Source organism: Hippichthys cyanospilos, chromosome 20, assembly GCF_059441005.1.
Source record: "Hippichthys cyanospilos isolate Australia breed blue-spotted pipefish chromosome 20, RoL_Hcya_1.0, whole genome shotgun sequence".
NCBI classification, from domain to species: Eukaryota; Metazoa; Chordata; class Actinopteri; order Syngnathiformes; family Syngnathidae; genus Hippichthys; species Hippichthys cyanospilos.
The window spans coordinates 4115804-4132705 of NC_142388.1; the positions used below are offsets into that span (position 1 = coordinate 4115804).

Genomic DNA, 16902 nt, shown 5'->3' on the forward strand with positions numbered 1-16902 from the left:
CTGTTTATTTTAAAAGGGCATTAAATAAACATGTTTGACCAAACATGAATAATCATGATTTATAATCGCGATTTCAATATTGATCAAAATAGTCGATGAATATTATTTTGGACATAATCGTGCAGCCCTAAAATATACACTGATTTGATAGAAGGCCAGAATTGATGGCTCAGGCGTGTAAACTGTTAAGCAAGTGCTGAAATAGTGCCTTCAGGCTTAGCTTTAGGGATTAATAAACAGACATGGGGGAAAAAATGACAGTTACAATAATCTTACTATAAAAAGTAGGTTACAGAGGGGAGGAAAAAAAAAAAAAAAAGGAAAATTGGTGCAGGGACTTGCATGATTTCAGTGCAGAGGGCATTTGTGTCTAGTGCCCAAGCTGAAAATTATGTTTGGATTTGAGTTGTGAAAATAGAGCAGGGATTACGCCCGGACCACATGTCCTCAACAGCACATTGGCTTGTTCTGGAGCATGTCGCATCAAGAGAAAAGGCTTTATCTGCATCTGCAACTGGTCTTTTGACACGCAAACACAACCCGTGCGCTAACATTTTCACACGTACATGCAAAAGAAAAAAAAAAAAAGAAAAACAGGGCTGCCCGTTGAAGCGTGAGGCATTCGTTTGTGGTGCTCGAAAGCCGGAGCGGCTCCGGCGCCCTTGAGCTGGCCGTCGTCTCCCCTTCCCCCAACAACCACAATTCGTCCTTCCCTTTCCTTTGCCAATGTCATTCTTCTTACGTGGGAGGAAAAGTAGCAGCCATTTTGAAGTCCCTTTAGTGAAGAGGCGAAAACAAAGCTCACCTCAGGAGCCATTTTGACACACATCGTTTTCCGCCACTCATTTAGTTCGGTTTAAAGCTTCTTGCTATCAGTTAGGGAGAAATACGGGGATTGAAAGGATCCGGTAATATCCGGTGAAATTGTTGGAGAGTGATTCCTTTTCATGGCTCGAAGGTTTGAATCTGGTATGCGGCCTCAGATTGATCTCATTTCTTCCTATTCCATACATTAATTTTTGTGGTGCAACGAATCCCAAAGACATATTTTTTTGTATTTTTTTTTTTAAAGATTCAGGAAAGTAAATCACAGGTACTTATTAATATATTTTTTTACACTTTTTTTTTAAGTTCTTGGTTAACCTTTTACCGGGCACAGCGGCCACTTTCAGCCAATAGCCTAAAAAGGCAAAAACGGCCTTTATTCGGCACATGTTTTTCTACTGTATTTGAAAGTCCTAAACAAGCAAGAATTTCTAGGGTTTCAGAGAAATTTGGGTTAGCTTAGAATTTAGGCTAGAAAAGGTTAGAATTTTATATTTAGAATAACGGACACTTTTGGCTGTTTTGCCTGTTTAGACTATCGGACAAAAGCGTCCGCTGTGCCCAGTAAAGGGTTAAAGGAGGGTTTAAAATTGGCTGGTGCAAAATGAATTACTTAAAATATATTCAATTATTCGAAAATATTAAATAATATACAAAATAATATTATAATATAATTATATAAATATATAATAAATTTTCCACAATAAATATAATATAATAATAATTAATAATATGTTTTTATTAATAATAATATATTATTGATAATAATAGTAATAGAAAATATTCAATTACTTTGGGTGATTAGATACTAAAGTAATTGTTTAATTTAGGGCATCAAGTAACAAAGAAAGCGATTACTTTCGGTGAATAAGTACTACATTAGTTTAATTTTGGTAATCAAGGATTTAAGTCCTTAAGTCATTACTTGAAGTACTGAATTACTGAAGTAATCAATTACTTCAGGGTTAATTTAAATCTTTTAGGTACTAACACACACACTTTTACTAAAATTAAAGAATAACTTTATGTACGAAAGTAATCTACTTGTTTAATTTGATCCATTTTTTTATACCTTCCTTTTGCCAAAAACTTGAATATTTTTTGAAAAGCATTAAGAATAAGTACCTGGGATTGAATGTCTGGACTTTGAAAAATGTAAAAATATGTCTTTAGGATTGAATAAACTATATAACATACAAAATGAGAACATATTATGGTGCACCTAATGAGCTGAAAAATATGTTACTTGATGTAATTGCATTCCATCTTGTCAGACTGTTCATACTGTATATTGACATGTTTATTTTGGTCTGTTTTGAATTCTAACATGAACATTTTATGACAGGCATAAGGCATTTTTAATAAGCACAGGGTCATCCATAAAAAACTTTAAACACTCTAATAGATTCTAATATGTTGCCAATTTTATGTTGTGTTCGTTTGACGTGAGCATTCCCCTGAAAAGCCTGATAGGATGATGAATTTGTCACCCTCCCAAAAAAAAAACATGTTTTTACTGTGCATTATGAGTCATTTATGAAGGGGATATGAAAATGGAAAAAGGTCTGAAGAGATCATTTTGAGATCACGACACCATAAATCCCCATTGGTGGATTTATGTTTCTCGTAAGTGTGAGGCACCCTGTGTGACGTGGGTGCGGAATATTATGTTATTCTAACAATATTCGATTTTTTTTTATGAGTTCTTTGCCAAATGTCTAATATCAATCTGGCTCCCTTAGCAGATGGGACAGATTATTTTTTTTTCTCTCTCTCCGCAGCCGATTTAATGAAGTAGTCTTTTTGATCATGCATGTCAAGGGGCAGCTCTTTGCTCTTTACATGGGAAAAAAATCTTGAGTGGTGGGGTCCTTTTAATTGTTTGCATGCTAGATTGACATGCAAAAACTGCTGAAGTGTGTTTGCTAATTAGAAATTCTTTTCTTTCTCCTTTTTTTTTTTTGTCTTTTGGAAAATCCACAGCTGTCCGTAGAACACCAGGTGAGTCTAATGACAACCCCCTTTTCATTTCTGAGTCCATTTTTAAATTTTAAGCTATCTTTGACCACACACATCATTGTTTACTCAATTATTTGAATTTTAGACATCCTTAGACCACAATAATTGTTTCTTAAATTATCCAATATTTGGATTTGCTCTATCACAATGTTGTGGAAAAGTCTTGGGCTTATCAAATTAAACTGGCTGTTAGCCATTTTAGCTTTAGCATTAGTATTGTTTTGTTTATTTATTTATTTATTCAAAAGGAAGGAAACAGAGAAGTAATTGGTGGCTAAAACAAAACAAAGAATATGATAGCCCAAGGCTTTTGCACACTTGTTTTATTTTCTCCTTTTATATAAATGAAATAAAAGCTTCCAAATGCACTCTGGGAAGCTTTGAAATTGGCAGTCATGGTTTGCCATCCTGCAAAGCATGCATAATGACAATACATGTTGTATTGGTGTGCTCTTCTTGATTTGTGCTCTTTCTCTCTGATGTTTCTATTTAAAGGCCTGGCACACCTGAAGGCAGAGCAAGGTAGTCTTCTTTCTTTGTTCGGATCACTTAGTTGTTTGTCCTCTCCGCCCGGTTTGGTTTTGGGGCGCAGTTTTACGCAGTGTGCCTTCGCTACCTGTCTGTGTGCATTTGTTGCAATGCTGTGTGGGGAAGGGGGGGGGGGGGGGGGGGGGGGTGCATGTCAGCATGGTATGAGCTCATCTCACCTTAGTCTTACCCAGGTTTTTTTTTTTTTTTGCGCCATTACATAACTGTGCACTGCTCTGTAGTCGACGTACAAGTGACGAAAATGTTCTGAACTGACCTTTGTTGCGAAACGACTTTGAAAAAGGAGGTAATAGATTTTATTGGATTTAGTTATGTTTATAAGTTTGTCAAAGAGTCTTTTGGGGGGAAATTTGGGGACAGGTTTTTGATGATTGCAATAACTCTAAGCATAAAAGGTAATATCAAAATGAGCACTAACATGTTCTGGCTGACCTGCGAGTATTTTTGACCACTAAAGTAGGCCAGTGGGGTTGCCATGCCAACAGTAAAGGCATTAAAATATTCCATTCCCAACAATCCAATATACCATTCCAATTATTTTTTTCCCCCAGATATTTTGTGTCTGAATTATTAATTATACTGTTGTATTGATGTCACTGTTGTCTAAATCATGGCTTGGATAGGACTTGATTTCATTATCTGTTGAATTGATCTAGTTATCTAGTTTATATATATTAAAAAAAAGTATATATATATATATATATATATATATATATATATATATATATATACTACAAATAAAACTAATAACATAAAAATATATAGAATAAAAAATATAAAATGTTTGTATATATGAAAAAAAGAAAAAATATAAAATATGAATACTACTGCTTCTATTATCTAATTCAACTAAAAATAAAATTAGAAAGCATGTTAAAAAAATGTAAAATCAATGGATATACATATAAAATAAAATGAAAATGTATACATTTTTTTTCACATTGAATTAATTGATTTAATGAACATAAAGAAATCTGAGTTTTGCATAATAGTTAGCCTTCATGAACAACTTATCCGTAGCATTAAGCAAGCAATGAATAAGTCAATATTAAAACATATTTATAAGTAGTATACTTTATTTTTTGACCATTTTGCACACAATTTAAATAAGTATGAATATAAATCAAACCTTTAGGTAAAACAATTTTTGATTCAAATCGTAATCATCCAGACTGACTGCAACCGATATCGGTCCATGCCAAACCATAAATCATGCATTTCCTTTCAATTTAGTCCATGGAATGCACCACGCATGCCAAATTGCATGATCGTCAGCTTTTTTGCATGAAACTTAAAGCTGGCGTGATTGAGGCTTTCTCTAAACTAACTCCAACTTGTTTGAACTTTCATGCTGCCTCGCTGCGGTCTTCTACCCGGGATGACCTCGTGCTTTCCTTTTTCTCTCCGGACCTCTTTCCCTCCAATCTATAGGTAGAAATAAAGGTACGGCATCATTTTTTTTTTTTTTTTACTGCCTTACCTCCCTTCAAACGTGTGTTTTGCTTGAGTGGATCCACTGCCATCGGTCACTCATTTGTTATGTACGTGTTCATTAAACTCGTTCACGTCCTTGAATGCGCCACATGTGCTGGACCAGGGCTGTGAAAACGGGCAGACTGGATGTTTCCCCGCTAACGAGAAAGCGCGTGTTGTCTACCCTTGCGTGACAGATGAGTGATTGAGTTGAGAGTGGAGCGGCGACGGAAAGAAATCTGATGTCGGAGCGGCGTGCCGAAGAGGGAAGGCCTTAATTATTGCCGTTTAACAGAAAATGATGAGCGTCTGCTCTAATATGGATCATTCGCCGTCCTTGGAAGCAATGAATATTAATGACAGTGAGAAGATGCATTTGTGTGTACCTGAATGGTAATTTACGCGAGCACCTAATTGGATGTGACAGCTCTTTTCAGGACGAAAATAAGTTGATTGGTTGATTAGACCTGACATTTGACTGCATCTGTGTATTGCAAAGATGCGGTCCTTATTTTCGAGTCTTGTGCGTGAACATGTCTCCGTTTGGGTTTCATTTGAGAACTGAATTGACCCTGAAGTCCTGTCTCTCTTTTGCTGCTATGCATGTCAAGATTTTTTTTTTTTTTTTTTTGTGCGTGCCACACCATGTCGCGTGGGTGACATGGTCACGCTAACGTAGCACGGGCAGGTGTGCTGCAGCTGGATGGCCAAGCTCAGTTGCGGCTGATGGGCGTCACATTGAATTATCAGAGCGAGTTTCTGCATTGAAAGAAAATGACAACCAATTTTCCGCTTGTACATAACAAAACCCGGAAGTCCCATCTAAAATTGCATGCTTGTGTACTCTAATATATCAGCAAATCATTTTTAATGCTGTGGTAGTAAAAGTACTTTTATTTTCAAATTGAGAGCAAATCAATTGGAAGAGGAGGCTACTTATTGCTAAGTTGTGTTTTAGTGACTCTTTTACAAAATGCTTTATATTTTTTTATACAGATGCATGAGGGAGAAATAAACTCTCACACTTATCTTAAATTGCATGATAAGCTTGGTCACGGAAGTCATTGAACACAACGTCAAATAGGTAAAACCAAATATCTAATTTAATGCTATTAATGCCATAACAGTACATTTCTTTTCAAATGAAGAGCAAACTGATTGGAACATGAAACATTTTTTTAAGGGTGTATAGTACTCGGCTGAAAAAACATTTCACAAGGGAAATATTTCAAAAGTTCATACTATATTTGATAATATTAGTGTTTACATGACATTTGAGAGCACTAAAGATAGATAACTTGAGAAAAATGACGATGGATTATGCAAAAAAGGACAAATCATCAAGGAGAAAAGAGAACCTATTTTTATTCAGAGGTGTGTATTAGAAACTCTGGGGGTTTTAATTTATTAAATTTAGTTTCTTTTGTTAAGCAGGAACAATCTTCCTGAAATTAGCCGCAGAGAAGAATAAAATTCACCACAGGGAACTTTATTTCCGTGTATGATCACGTTAAAACAAGGTAGTATTTGTAGAAATTGAAGATAACATACTAATAAAATCTCTGTAGTGATTTATTTGGTTCTAGTGGCAGACAGAGAAACCAAGCTGCCATTGTGACTTTGCGAGTAATTTTGGAGCGTAGGGTTCGTTCCAGTGTTTCCAAGAACTGTGCTGAGCACGAGCACTAACCGTGCGGAATTTGGAGATATCGCAGTAACAGGAGAATGCTTTTAACCCGTTTTCATTCCGGCGTACCCAAGTACATGGCGGGGTATTTGGAGAAGGGCTCAGTCCAGGGTGATAGCTATCATGTCCTCCGGATGACTGCTGAGACCTCTTGGAAAAAAAAAAAAAAAAACAACAAAAACATAAAAAATACATAAAACTAATAGTATGATAAATAATATAATATATAATATAATATATATAATATATAATATATATAATAAAAGTAAATAAAAAATTATATACATATATATATATAAATATATATATATATATATATATATATATATATATATATATATATATATATATATATATATATATATATATATATACACACACATTTTAGATTTTTTTTACTAATAATTGAAATAATGTTACTAATAGTATGAATGAAATAAAATACACATTCATAAAAATATTATATATATATATGTATGTGTGTGTGTGTGTGTGTGTGTGTGTGTGTGTGTGGTGTGTGTATATATACATATATGTGTAAATGCATATATGTTTATATGTAAATATATTTACATGCATGCAGACATGTATGTATATACCGTATACAGTGTGTATGTATGTATATATATATATATATATATATATATATATATTTTTTTTTTTTTTTACCTCATTATTTGCTGTATTATATTAGTCCCTTATTGACTTAAAGCCATTTCATGGCTAAACTGAACAAAAATGATAGTTTTATTTTTATCGCATTTTGGGTTTGCATTACATAGCATATTTGCATATAAACAAGAAAAACAATTTTTTTCAAACTGTTTTATGTTTACTTGTTACTTTTTTCCAATATGGAAGAATAACAAGATGTGCTCTAAAATTGTTGTTTTTTTTTTTTTAGTCCTTTGTAACACAAGATAAAATGAGCCTCTCGTCAATGTTTTGCATCAAGACTGGAAGACTTTTTCTTTTGTTTCGAAATCCTCACAAATTCATCAGCACCAGCTGTCATTTATTGCGTTTGGCATTTTTTGCTTGCGCATTCGCTAACCGGCTATTAATAGCCAGAAGCCAAACCAGCAAATTGAGTTCAACTTGTGTGTCTCCTTATTACCCGATCCAAAAACCAGGCCGGAATTGTGGCGTCGGAATGGGAAGTTTCTGAAATTGAGGCTATTGGTCAAATTGATTTCGGCGAGGGCCAGCTGCTCCGCAAGCGGTCAGCGAATACAAGCGCGTAAATGAAAAACTCCCTCAAGACCTGCGGCTTTTCTTCTCGTGTCCAAAAGAATACTCGTCCAACCTGAGTAAAGCCCTCGGAATCGTTACAACCGAAAGCTAAATCGTTCCGATTTCTGGCCCGAAAGGTCAAAGTTTGCAAGAGAATTACTTGTGTGTTTTTCTCATTTGAACCCATTCGATGCTCGCCGATTTGTCACTGATATCATTAATTTCCGTCATTTGGCTTTAAATTGTACTTTTTGATTAGAGTAATTGATTATTCTAGTATTTTTTTCCCCAAATCAATCAATTCATAGTTTTAGTACCCAAAATTACCCAAGGTTATCGATTGCTTTTGTCATTAATTCTTTACTTTAATTCGTCAAATCGTATTCAATTTGAGTAATCAATTACTTGCGGTAGTTTAGTAGGTAATTTACCACTTGATTACTTAAGTACTTATTGCCTAAAGTAATTACTTACTAGTATTTATTACCTAAATTCATTGTTTAATAGTTTTAGTAAACAAAATGACCCAAAGTTATCGGTTACTATAGTACTTAATTCTTTATTTTTGATTTGTAAAACTGTATAAAATTTAAGTAATCAATTACTTATGATATTTTAGTAGTTCAGTAATAAGTACCACTTGATTACTTTAGTACTTGACAATCAAAACTACTTAATGCCAAAGTATTTGATTACTTTTATACTTATTACCTAAATTAATTGATTAATACTTTTAGTACCCAAAATGACCCAACGTTATTGATTACTTTATTACTGATTATTATTATATTATTGATTACGTTATCACTTATTTTTGTACTTTTGATTTGTAACATTGTATAAAATTTAGGTAATCAAGTGCATGGAGTACTTTAAGTAATTTTAATATTATCAAGTCACACTTGATCACTTTAGTTCTTGACAATCAAAAGTAATCAATTAATACTTATTACTTAATAAAATTCATGACTCTTGTACTTATTACTTGAAGTAGTTGATTAATAGTTTTAGTACCCAAAGTTACCGACAATTATTGAATACTTTAGTACCTAATTCATTACTTCATTATGTCTGTCTTTGGAATTAAATAAGTTCATGACAACGGCATAAAAAGTTAATCAAATAAATGCAAAGGAATCACAGTTTAGCAATAGTTTGCATCATGTTCCAAGCAATTTGCTCTTCATTTGAAAAGATAACTGCAAGTTCGTATTACGCCATTAAAAAGACTTCAATGATATCGGCAGGAATTCTATTCAAATGTCACGAATCCCCCATAGGGCCTTCAATATACCCTAAAGGGGTACTTATACTCCCATTTGAGAACAAGTGAAGATGTACAGCATTGCAGGCAGTCGGCGGACTTCTAGCGAATACAGATGCTAGCAGATAACATTAACAGTTGACCCCAGGGCATAGACTTCACCATCTCTGCAGCCTCCCAATGTTCACTAATGAGTGTAGCGTGTAAGCCTTTTGGGAGAATTCCATTTTGAAGGTACACCGTAACGCTAACTTCAGTAAAGTTGCGGACATCGGTTGTGTCCAAACGGAGAGCCCAGCTGTATTGATTTTCTCAGATTTGTTCCTAGCCGTGCATTTTGCCATTGCGCCATTTATACTCTTTGCTGCCATTTCTTGTAATATTGTCCTCATTCACATTCTTGCCCCTTCTTGTGATTTCCCCTTAGGCATTAAGTTCAGACAGGCCTGTAAGCTACAATGCACAATTCGTCTCCTCTGTCACAGATTCACCAATTCCAGCCTGACCATTGGCTGCCCTTGCACCCCTCCTCCGTTCCATCTTTTTTTTTTTTCGCCCCCTCTCTTCGCTCCTTCCCCCACAGCTTTCTGCTACTGACCTCCGGGATCAACCGAGCACGACTGATTCTCACTTTTTCACGGATCATATAGTGCGTCGGCAGTTACGCAATAGCGTGGAAGACCGTGCGAGAGAGAGGGGAGCACATGAATATGTGACTAACATATTTTCTCTTTATTTGCACTAGTGCTGGTTCTTGCCTGAAGATTTCTGGCTAATCAACTTTGCTTGCGCATTTTTTTGTTGTATTAGCAACTCGCTCAATGCCAAAGACGGAATTTTACGTTTTTAAGGGGCGGGACATTCAACCTCAGGCAGCGTAAATTTGGACTATAAAAAACTTTTTCATCATGATTTGAGCCCTGCGGTTTATAGTCCCAGTGTGGCGTATTTGCAGTTTTTCTTTCTAGCCACCAGGGGGCAACCCGCCAATAAAGAAACTTTTCAAGGTATCAATTTATGGAACAACTATGAAATAGAAATGAAAAGATGTGAATCAATGGCAGTGTTGGGAGTAAAGAGTTTAAAAAATATGGTATTAAAAATATAAAACGGACAATTTGAATAAGATCTTGCATAACAATTTGTCACGTGTAAATTAGTATTATTAGTAGCAGGGGAGGCCAATAACCGATAGTTTTCGGCCAGTTTAAAAAAAAGTTTTAAATGGAAAAAAAAAACATTCATATGCCATCTTTCATCATAAATATCTGATTCATGACCCCCCAAATTTATTTATTTATTTATTTTTTGCTGCGGCTTACAACCGCTGTGGCTTATTGTCTGAAATTTACAATACTTATTTGTACTTTTTCAAAATACTTTCAAGAGTTAGGCTAAAGGAATCGGAGTAATTTACACTACTCTTTTGTACTTTTTCAAAATACTTTTGAGTGTTGGGCTAAAGGAGTCTCTAAAAATGACTGTTACTAAAAGAGTTAATATTAGTGCCACATATATGCTACAAAAATGTGATTCACTGACTTTATTTCCCCATGAGTCTGCAAACTGGCACATCCTGCTCTCCCAGAAAGAACACAAGACATTTTAGTTGAAAACTGGAATGCTGCATATTGTTTGAGAGATGCCTGAGACCTTATGAATAGGAATTATGCCGAAAAAGTAGGCTAAGATGTGTCTAGAAGGGCTGCGTGCAAGTGCAGGAAAGGCTTAAAAATGTGTGGAGCGAGTTTTGTGTCGGGAATGAATTGATGGCTGCAGCCATGCATAGCTGTTCACACCGGGAAGAAAGTAAACAAACATAGCAGACGATTGGAGCGACATGCTCCACCACTGCTGCAATGCTACACGTTCTGCTCTCCATTTTTATTCTTCGCTTTGTCCATTGTCTGTCAAGCATTGGTGCATTCATCGAGGAGGTGGTTTTATTTGCCTCGATTTGAAATTGTCATTCTTTCTCACTGAATCACCCCAAAAGTAGACTCCGTACACACAGCAACTGACACTTGAAATCATGTCCTCGCTGAAAACTAGAGCTGTAACCATTAATCCATTAATTATTTAATCCACAACTATTTTTGATAAGCGATGAATCAGTTTGAGACCTAGTTTAAGTTCAAGTAGCCCATGTTGTCAGATTATTAGCCTCATTTTAATTGTAGATGCATATATATATATATATATATATATATATATATATATATATATATATATATTAGTAACTGTCCTGTTGTCCCCTCCCATCTATTGTAGTATCACAGAGAGCCGCGGTTATATTGACCGCGCCTTGAAGTCTAGTTAAAGTGAAATCTGTAGCTGACTAAACATAACAATCGGAGCTTGTACTTAAAATTCCTATATATTACAATAGAAATCTCGCTAAGCAATTTAAAATGCTCTGCAGCTGGTCTGTTCGAGTCTCTGTAATAGTGTGTGTGACTTTGAGGAAGCACAGCTCTCGGGCACTCCTACAAGACGCGTGACCATGGGAGTTGGAGCGGGAGTAGATTACGCCTCCTGCCATTGACCAATAAGGGCAACTCCTGTGTGGAGTTTTCATGTCCTCCCCATGCCCAAGTAGCCTTTCTTTGGGTACTTCAGTTGTTTTGTCATTTTCAGTCATTACCAAGTGCAAAAATGTCTTTTTTTGATGAACAATTTCCATCATAACTTTATTAGTGCTGAAACTAGCCAAATAAATGTGCTATCCCTTTAACTCACTCAGTGCCAGCTATTTTCAGACCCTTCACACTAAATTTTGCACTCATTAGTTTTACACACAAATGTATTAGCTAATTTTAGCTCTTTAATCGATGGCAAAGATGGTCCTGCAACAGCAAAGAAGCCGCAGCATTGTTGCACACTATTTGTCTTTGCCTCGACAACCCTCGATAAATTGACCGGTTGAGATAACTAAAGCCCTATGTGCTTAGTTTCGACGAAAAGTGAACTCGCGCTTCTCTTTAAAATGAAACACACGAGCTGGCGAATGTCCTTGCTTTTACTGAGCCATTATGTAGATGACATGTTAATAAGGTCCTCCAATGAGATTCTGCTTAGCGTACGCTACATTGAGGGTCGATAATCAAGCGTTGATCTGCTCCCTAAGCTGCAGAGAAGCTGTTAGTTTGTGGTATGTGAAGTTTTAGCGTTTTTGTGAAGTACTTTTCTCATTAATTTACTTTTTTCTTTCCATTTCATTTCATTCCATTTTTTGAAACAAAAATGTGGCATTTGATCATTTTAACTTGAAATTTTGGCCTTGGGCTATGTCTTGTTGCAATATGTGCTTGGTTTCCCAAAGGCAATAATTAGCCTCTTATTCCCAGTAAAGAGATGGTGTGCACACTTGTATGAACCCCGCATTGTCTCATTTGTTTTAGTTTTACACTCTTTACGGGTTACCAGGACCTTCTATATATATATATATATATATATATATATATATATATATATATATATATATATATATAAAACATAAAATAACTTAATCACCATGTAAATTCTTATATTTTCACCCCTGTATTTCAGTTATAAATGTGTTTTTTACCGTTCAAATTTTTATAACATGCTTTTCGAAGTTTTTATATGCTATATATGCTCCAATTTTGAAGCAAAGGATTAAAAAAAGAAAAGTTTAATATTTAATTGAATCATGATTATACTTTTTTTAAATTCTTGATTCATCTTGGCATTGATCTGAATCTTTTCACGTAATCAAGAGGTATTTTTCTCAATTCCTCAGATAGTTCTTTGCACACATCTTTAATTTCAGATTGTCTTAATAATCTTAATCATCATAATCATAATGCCTTTGACTGAATTATCTTATTGTTTTGTTGACCTTTAGCGTTGCTCCATCTAGTGGATGCTTAACACAACCCCAGCCAGTATTGTAGCTTCTATTCCGTGTGCCCTATAATGCGGTGTGCCTTATATATGAAAAACATTTTAAAATGTCTATTTATTGGATGTGTGCCATATATTCCAGTGCGCCTTATAGTGTGGAAAATATGGTAACTCTTGCGCAATATTTTGCCTAGAATAATAGTCTATTTTGGATCAAAGGGAAATCATTGGGGTGTGCCTTCGCTCGGCTAAAATACTCTGAAAATGATGTGAAAGAAAATAACCTAAAAATGGTCAAAATTCTGCACACGGGTTCAGTTTGATTGCGGAGATTATTTTTTGGAGAAGTTAACCCTAACTATTAAAAGTAACCGCTCATAATAATACCGCTACACTCTGAACAAGTTGCTGCTTGGCTGTACTTCTCAAGTTACAGCTATTGTTTTTCAATTGCTTAAAAAACAAGTCTGTTTATATTCATTTTAATAAAAGTGCATCCATTAACCCTATTGGCTGACTGCCTGACCGGGTTTCCCTCGGAGAGACTTCCAAAGCGATTTGATAGCGTTTGATCATCTTCCTTTCGGCAGCGCGCGCACGCGTGTGCTTGCGTGTGCTTGCGTGTGTGTGTTTACCTTCCTCTGATTGATCTCCACTGACAAAGTCAAAAGCAAGCATAAGGCAATCATTAGTCCTGTAATTGTCCTATCAGTTCCTAAAATCTGCTGAGCCACCTCAATTTGTCGCTCGGAACCGATTTGACCCCGTCGTTTTGATCGCCACGGGTTCCGAGTCTTGAATATGCACTTCAAATTAATTGATTAAAGCCTCGCTGAAGGGAGTGAATTAAAATATCTTCTTAAGAAGACTGCAGTACATGGTTGACATGTGCTTTTAGTTGTCAGGTTGAATAGTTTTGTCATCCCGACGCTTCAAGTGGTGCTACGTTCCCTCGGAGATAAAAGATCGTAAATGAGCAGAATATTGTCATCTCAGCAGCCATCAAGTTAAATGAAGAGCAACAAGGGATGCTTCGTTCTCACTAATGACGTTTGCTTCATTTTCATACAAGTGCATCAAAGTGCCTCAAACTATCAAAAATGATAAATTCTTATTTTAGTGCAATTATACTTCGCATGACAAAAACAAAACCTTTTTCCTGGGGTCATCCGCACCCCTAGGGGGAGCCGCCCCACTATTTGAGAAGCACTGCATTATTGTAGAGCTGCACAATTAATTGAGTTTTAATCGCTATCGCGATATTGGCTGCCACGATTAATTAAGCTGATCCACGGTTATATTAAAAAATCAAGCATTTTTTTTATTACAAGTAAATCAAGCACTACCAATAGGGTGCAATGTTTCCCACATGTTTTCATGACAAAAGCATCTTATTTTTTCACCCTAATATATTATTTACCAGTGTGAAATGGCATTGAATTTCTCACCTGATTCCTAATATTTTCAGTGCTTGCTTTCAGTTGAGATCCATTTTGAAAAATCCGAAAAAAATGTGAATAAATTCATTTTGAAATGACCAACATTTACATTTAACTAATTGATTAAAATTTGTTTAAAAGCATATTGGTTCTACGTTAGCTTATTTTTTTCATTGGTTTACACTCAGCAAGTAAGTTAGCTGTGCTGCTCTGTGTGCCAAGTTTTTGCCCCAAATTATTATTTATTTTAGTTGATTATCATTATTTGTAAGTATCAAGCCTTGAAGCCTTGTTTATACACTGCTTGTTTAAAAAAAAAGGAAATAAATCGACATGTTTAAAAAAAATCCTGATTTCCATATTGCCCAAAATAATCGTGATGATTATTTTGCGCTCATTTCATGTCTTTAGAAAACATGCATCGTGGAGCTCTACGTTACTGTCTTCCATACCGTAGTTGTCATAATGAAGCTAAGCACCTGTTATAATGTAAACGCTTCCTGCCGGGAGCGACATTGTATCCCGTCTAGTTAAACTATATGATATCCGGCACGGTGACTGTTTATGGGTGATAAACCCGAGCCACTCAAGACTCATTCTTGTGCATAATCAATATCTCTTTCGGGCATGACGCCTATTATTCAGGGGCAGTGGGGATGGATGATGAGGCCTTAGGCGTGTACTTGGTTTAAGGAAGGAAGCGGCGAGCCCAGGGAGACGGATGGGATCAAGCCAGTAGGTTCTTCCACCAGCTGGAGCATGAGAACATTCTTGAACTTGCGTTTGCTCTCCTTGCTGACACCTATTATTTCTGTGTCTTTGAACGTGAATATGACACTGGCCGGCCCCCCGTGCGAGGGCCGTAATGAATTATAAAACATATTTGCTTTTTAGCAGATCAGCAGAAGAAGTCATGCCGCAAAGTCAGGAACCTTCATGCATAAGTGCTCCACTTTGTCAGAGCCAGCGGCCGGCATGTTCCCCTCTTTTTTTTTTTTTCCTTCATAGCCCCCTCTGAATATTTATTCTCATTAGACTCATTAGCTCATTTGGCATAGAGGGAATGAGAGACATAGAGATGGCATATTTCATGTTCAGGGCAATCGAAATGCCATAAACAGAAAATAACACCCTAAAAGAGATGCACAGGTGAATCTCAGGTGTGTTTCAGTTGAATAGCTTAATTATGTAGTGTAAAAAAAAAAAAAAAAAGTCACCATTGTTCATAATATCTGTTTAAACAAACATTCAACGCAAAGAAAGACATTTTAACAGGGTTTTTAACCGTACCAGCCAATCAAATGGAATACTTTTTAATGCCATGACAGGAACAGCATTTTTTTTTCAATTTAACAGCAAATTAATTGGAACATGAAGCAAATAATGTGTTACAGTGACTTTTCTGGAAGACATTGTATGCTTTTGGGAATCATCATTTGTGATGCCATTTTCCGGCAACTAGAAAAAAAACAAAAACTGACGTTATTTTCTGGTGTCCTTTTGGGGGGACAAGTATTTATTAATAATTAGGTTATCCGGAATCCCAAAACGTGACACTTTAACAAATATTTATTTATTATTAAGTTAATTATTTATTCTTGTGAGCGGATCTCTATTGCAAAACAAGACGTTTTATATTCAATATTTTCCTGTGGACTTGAGAACCACTGGAATAGAGCATACTCTTATTTTATCCATTTCACTGATTAATTAACACAAATAACAGACAAATTAATAGATCAAAATCCATTTTTCACGGAAACGTTACTGCTCAGCAGAAGCAGGACCTTTTTGGTCCGTGCTTTTAGAGGCTTTGTATTTGTGTTTGGGCATGTCCCTATGCTGCAAGGGACACAGCGGGTGAAGTTAGAGTGTCTCATGGTTAAATGATGGAACCGTTTCGGGCACTCACAGGGCTTTGAAACACTAAGTAATTGGTTTTCCTGGCAGAATGGGGCCACGGTCCTAGCTTAAGGCCAGTGTAGCCGCGGCTTGCTTCAAACCTTTTTGGGGGGGGGGGGGGGGGGGGGGGGGGGGGACTTGCTAAACCAGACACAAAATGGACAACTATTTAGCATCCATGTTTCCTCTAAACAGGATGGATATTGGCCCACAGGGAATTGAATGTTGTTCCGTCCAATTGACGGATATCTTCCGGGGGTATAAAATGTGCTTGTACAACCTTTTGCGTTTTCTCTGAAAAATGTTGGCCAGCATTCATTTAAGATATCATTCAAGCTTGTTTGATATCCGACTTCACGACTTGCCTCTGAAATGTCCGCAGCAGTCCTTGTCAACTTTTATTGCACTTTTAACAAATATATACATCATTCATGTGCCTTGATGTTCGAGCAGAAAGTGTGTGTTCTTGGGTTTTGCTTCAAATTTCAGGTTTTACTCCCTTTGTGAGGACCTCTTGCACCTTACAACCCTGCACAGTGCAGGAAAGCTGCTAAATACATGATATTTTGCACTACATGATATTTTGCACTATTATTCTCATATGTATACAAATTCTTCAACTCTATCTACTCCAAATATGCTCA

The 16902-nt window shown here is 36.0% G+C and overlaps 1 protein-coding gene across 12 annotated transcripts in view; it reads left to right on the top strand.

The window, feature by feature from the left end:
- nrxn3b (neurexin 3b) overlaps nucleotides 1-16902 on the top strand; it is a 257192-nt gene that overhangs the window by 10277 nt on the left and 230013 nt on the right. For 8 of the 12 annotated variants that reach the window (XR_015863763.1, XM_088402884.1, XM_088402894.1 and 5 more), the window contains exons 3-5: nucleotides 2809-2826; nucleotides 3340-3366; nucleotides 4825-4836. Coding sequence is in view for 10 of the 12 variants with exons in the window: in XM_088402884.1 (XP_088259010.1) it covers nucleotides 2809-2826; nucleotides 3340-3366; nucleotides 4825-4836 (57 nt within the window). In the remaining 2 variants the exon portion in view is untranslated. The remainder of the gene's footprint in view (nucleotides 1-2808; nucleotides 2827-3339; nucleotides 3367-4824; nucleotides 4837-16902) is intronic. The other 4 variants (XR_015863764.1, XM_088402885.1, XM_088402889.1 and 1 more) reach the window with 1 other exon arrangement.